The following is a 5,438-nucleotide window of genomic DNA, read 5'->3' on the forward strand; positions in this document are numbered from 1 at the left end:
TGAATATCTATAAAAAGGAGTTCATTTTCTGCAATATTCATCTCGTTGCGAACTGTCGTTTCTCTCTTACTAATTTATCGTTTGCTATATTTTTTTTCCAACTCATCTTTTTTCTTTGAAAAGATCTTAACACTCAAAGGCGGTTGCTCTGAAATTGTTTGTCGATCTTGTTATTTATGTGTGAGTTTAAAATATGTTTTAACTTCAGAAGTACTATGACTGTCTAACGAAACATAAAAGATGCCAACGACTGCCTCACAAAAGTTTTGACATTGTTTTATTTTGTTTTAAAGAATGCTGAATTTATAAGTTTAGTATCGCTTTACGTTCATAATTTGAAAACGATATAAAAGTTGTATAATCAGCTTCGTGATTACATTGCTTACTTCAACTGTACGGATTTTCGTAGCAGTGATCAATATAATAAATTTTGCTTTCCTGTTGAAATTGATTCAAAGATGGACTTTTGGAGCTGTGGTTTTTCAACTTTGAACGGCAATTACTGTTTTGGAACGCTTGTCTTTCAACTTCGTACCACAATCAATACATTGGAACATACGTTTTCAACTTTATGTACCACTTTCCATTTTGGAATGTTTGTTTTGCGATTTCACAAAATTACTGTTTGGTAAGAATTTTTTTGATGGAACGTATGTTTTTGAATTTTATGTGACAAGTCTGTTATCAGAAATTTTGCTTTTTAAATTTACAATTATCACTTTGGAACATTAGTTTTTCATCTTTACACAAAATTACTATTTTGGAACATTTCTTTTTCAACCTTAAACAATTACATTTTTGAAATGTGTCATTAATTACCATAGCGAAAAAATCATATTTTAGAATAATGAAAACTAGCAAAATTATTAATTTTCCTCGAGTTTATAGCTGTAAGACAAATCAGACGGAAAAGGAATTTTCAACGTTCTATAGAGTTGAATCATCGAATGTATTGATATTCTATAGTAATTCATATTCTGATAATAATTGATCTAGTAATTGATATTGGATAGTTATTGATATTTTATGTAACAAAAAAATCATATTTTAGAACAATGAAAACTAACAGGATTATTAATTCTCTTCAAGTTTATCGCAGTAAGACGAATCAAACGGAAAAAGAATTTTCAACGTTCTATAGACTTGAATCATCAAATCTATTGATATTCTGCAGTAATTCATATTCTGATGATAATTGATATAGCAATTGATGTTGGGTAGTTATTGATATTTTGTGTAACAAAAAAATGAGATTTTAGAGAAATGAAAACTAAAAATATTATTAATTCTATTCAGGTTTATTGCGGTTAGACGAATCAGGCGGAAAAAGAATTTTCAATGCTCTATAGACTTGAATCATCGAATCTACTGATATTCTGTAGTAATTCATATTCTGATGATAATTGATGAAGCAATTAATATTGGATAGTTATTGATATTTTGTGTAACAAAAAAATAAGATTTTAGAACAATGAAAACTAAAAAGATTATTAATTCTCTTCGAAATTATAACTGCAAGACGAATCAGACGGGGAAAAAATTCTGCAGACTCGAATCACCCGATCTAATAATTGATATTCTGTGGCATATGGGCATAAATTTCGAAATCACGGCGATTAAATCACCATGCGAACGCGTTTTACGAGTTTTTACGTCTTTTTTGTGCATCGGTGGAATCGTGTATTCTCTATCCATAAGGGTTGTCGATTTCATTCTTAATGAAAAAGGACCAATGGCTGTTACTGAAATTCTGAGTCTACTGAGTTGCTCTCTACTGTGGATATCTGTTAACAAGAAAACCCACAAAATAGTGGATGTCAATGAAAACATAATGCAGTACGAAAATGACCGTAACAAAAAAAACTTCAAGAAAGCATTCATAAGCGTTATATGCTTCTTAACAATAACCCTACCGACATTTGCCAGCGCAGCAGTGATGTTAATTGCCAAGGTAACGCAGGACGACGTGCACAAACACCTCACTTTCCTGACGTTTGGAATTCAAGTCGACGTTGGAATGTACTATAAATACATTCTTCTGTTCGTGTTGAGATCGTATGACATCACTAATTGTTTTGTGTACGCACAGATGACGTGTCTCTTATTTTCTGTCATCTCCCACAACGTCAGTTGTAGTGTCGCTGAGACGTGTGAACAGATGTCTGTTTGCGCCAACGATATCAACACGTTCTGCGCAGCTCGGAGAGCCTTCCTAGGTTACAAGAAGATACAGAACACTGTTAACGACTTGGAAAATGCCATATCCTTACCACTGTTCTATGGTATGGTGTTCCTCTTGAGCGAGCTTTTCGCCTTGATGACGAATATTGTGCCGATGGTGCGCCTCCATAAATCCATTCGTATTTTCGTGATCGTCTTGTGGGCGCTTCTGACCACCAGTTTCCACTCGATGTTGCTCATATTTCGTGTTTCAAGGATAGAGGAGAACTACAAGGCAGTGACCAGAGCTTTTGTAAATTTTCCAGACGATGACATGAGTTCGGTGCAGACCAGAGAATTCCTGCAGCTGTTGAAAATGTCTGTGTTCCGAGACGAAGTTCAAGTGACGGCGTGGGGAATGTTTCCAATCAGGCGAGGATTTATATTAACTGTTGTCGGAACTCTAGCTACTTATGGTGTTTTACTCGTCCAGTTCAGTTAGAAATAAAAGCCGATTGTTCGAACAGTAAAGTAAAACCTGGCTACAATAATATTTTGGGGAACAAATAAATATATTGTTGCAGAGGTATATACTGTTATATAGAGGGCCTACTTACTTTGGAGACACAATAAGATTTTTTTTAAATTTTAATGTTATCTATAAATGTATTTATATATTACACAAAAAAATTTATTTGCAGAGTGTTTATTATGGTTAAATATTAAAAACAATTTAAATAAATTCAGAAAATAAGATCCTAAACATACCTGAAAGCCATTTTTATTGAAAATAATCCGATATTTTTGTTTCTTTATTCATTTTTTTTTACTATCAAGTCAACCAACAAAGTATGCATTAAGTCCAAAGCACGAAAATCATAATATTGAGAGGAGCATGTCATTAATTAATATGCAAGTTCGTCGGGACCACGAAACATTATCGCAATAAAAGGAGTTATTGTTGTATTGGATATCGTAGTAGCGTGAGTTCACTGTATTAATATCAGTAGCCAAATTAGGAAATTATTTCTTTTAAACCTGTGGATATGTTTTTTTTTAAAAAATATAATGACTTACTTCTTCGGAGCCGTCGTAAGGGAAAGTAAAGCAAGACAAAACCCAGCATTAGCATTGTTAATATTTGAAGAAGGTTTCTAAGTCAAAAGTTAGCTAGAACGTGTTTTGACTATAAATTTCTTTTGGCGGATGTGCTAACAAAAATGTTTGGTGGGTTAATACTGCGGTTAAAATCCTGTTGAAATCGGTTGCATCACTATTTAGGAAGGCGGTATGAAACACGTCAATATTCGTTTCGATTTTTGGAGTTGTTTTTAATAATCCTCTTTCAATTTTCTTTGAAAGAGTGAGCAATCGTAAAACAAATATGTCTCTTTTAAGTTTTAAGCATATTTTTCGAAGTTCAACATTTAAAATTTTGTAACTAGACCTGCTCTCCTTATCCCCTTCTGATTGCCAGAGGTGGCCAAAAAAAGAGTAATATACTCTGTCAATCAAATAGGCTTTGATGTTTTCAGTCCTGCTTTCTTCAATAGTGTTTATTTACATTTCGGTTTGGGTTTTCCTTCACCCCCTTCAGGAAACATTAATTGTCGTGTGTATAATTTTTTAGACTTTATTTTTGGAAAAGAAAATATTTCTATTGTTCATTAAAGAACTTGATTAATTTGAAATTTCTACTATTGAATAAAAAATTTTCACTATAGAAGTATACCTCTAAATTTGTGCCTCAAACTTTAATAACTAATTGTTAGATTCCAATAACATTAAAGCGTATAATTTAATCTATCCAACTTTGAAAAAGCTTCAACTTATTCATAAGTTTCTGCTGATTATAAGTTATGCCAATTATATTTCAATCGCTTATGCATATAATAAGAAACCTAGATTACATTGCTTACTTATCTATGGCATATATGACATCCTTCATCTATGACATCCTTCATCTATGACAGTGTTTCCCAAAGTGTGGTACGCGTACCCCCAGGGATACGGGAACAGTTTAGCTGGGGTAAGCGTTTTTATGCGAAATATCTTACAACAAATAAAAACTTTAAAAAAATTTATTTAAAAACAGAGCTAGCCATGAAAATTTACGATTACGTATTTTTCTATTGACTATTTTTTGCAGAGTTAACAGTGAATAATTAGTGATGTCAACAGCCAGTTGTAATTTTTAACTTTTGTGCAATTTTTTATAGTAAAAAATGTGTTCATTTTTTCATTAGTGGTACGCAACGTTACGAAAAATTTAGAAAGGGTACACAAAAGTCATAAGTTTGGGAAACACTGGCCTAGAATAACTGTTATTTTGTATGTCCAATGTAATTATTTAGTTCAAAATCTTTTTGGAGCATAAAAACTGATTTACCCCGATTAAAAAATACATCTTGTTTAATGTCTTGCAATTTTAAATGTATCTAAAAAATTTCTAATGGACGGTATTGATTATAGTACTGATTATTCAGATAATCAAAGTGAAATTATGATAAATTTATTTACAATAATTTGTCTTTAATCTTTCGTGAATTACACTTTCATATTACTATAATCTGAATAAAATATACAGTGACTCTAAAATGTGAGTATATTCTAGAACAACAAATTGAATAATTTAAAGCAAATAGGAATTCCGCAATTAACTCATTTGAAAATAGTTACAGTGCTGAAATATGCATCAATAAACAATGCATAATAATGCATATAAAATAAAATATATCAACACAGATTAATAAATAATGTGTAAAATAATCATAAAAATGAAGGAAATGAAACAATATGAATAAAAGCACAAATAAATGCTCAAAAATATTGCTTCGATTACTACACTCAACTACACTCAAATTATTGGACGCACTATTACAGGGGTGGCGAACCTTTATACACCAACGTGCCATTTTTTCTAAAAAGTTGTTTAATGATGTCATAGACGTGCCGTCAAATAATTTTGACTTCGTGATTATTGGGAAAATAATAATACTAAATACTATCAACTCAAAACTCTTTATTTACATTGAAAAAAAAATACATTTTGCAATGTCTCAGTTATAGGCGTAATTCAACTTAAAGTAACATCAGTGTGACAATCTGTTGCTGCAGATTAGATGACCAATAACTTATATTAGGTTCTAAGATGTTAGTTTAAGCAGGATTGTTGATTTCTTTTGCTAGTTATTTATTGTTAACTTGTTTTTTATTGTTATTAATTGTTTTTTTAGCATTAATTGTTAATCTTTTTATTAATAGTTGTTTATTATTTT

General features: G+C 31.2%; 1 protein-coding gene across 1 annotated transcript; it reads left to right on the forward strand.

Moving 5' to 3' along the window:
* The first annotated feature begins 1,305 nt into the window (after positions 1-1,305).
* Positions 1,306-2,812, forward strand: LOC122270627 (uncharacterized). Its single transcript, XM_043048726.2, has one exon. It carries the CDS (start codon positions 1,472-1,474, stop codon positions 2,660-2,662), a length of 1,191 nt encoding a protein of 396 aa, XP_042904660.2. The 5' UTR covers positions 1,306-1,471; the 3' UTR covers positions 2,663-2,812.
* Positions 2,813-5,438: the final 2,626 nt, after the last annotated feature.

The sequence above is a fragment of the Parasteatoda tepidariorum genome, chromosome 1, assembly GCF_043381705.1.
Source record: "Parasteatoda tepidariorum isolate YZ-2023 chromosome 1, CAS_Ptep_4.0, whole genome shotgun sequence".
Classification (NCBI taxonomy): domain Eukaryota; kingdom Metazoa; phylum Arthropoda; class Arachnida; order Araneae; family Theridiidae; genus Parasteatoda; species Parasteatoda tepidariorum.

Bases quoted from the DNA above. Each gene is read 5' to 3' on its own strand.
- LOC122270627 (XM_043048726.2), top strand. From the start codon at position 1,472: ATGAAAACTAAAAAGATTATTAATTCTCTTCGAAATTATAACTGCAAG.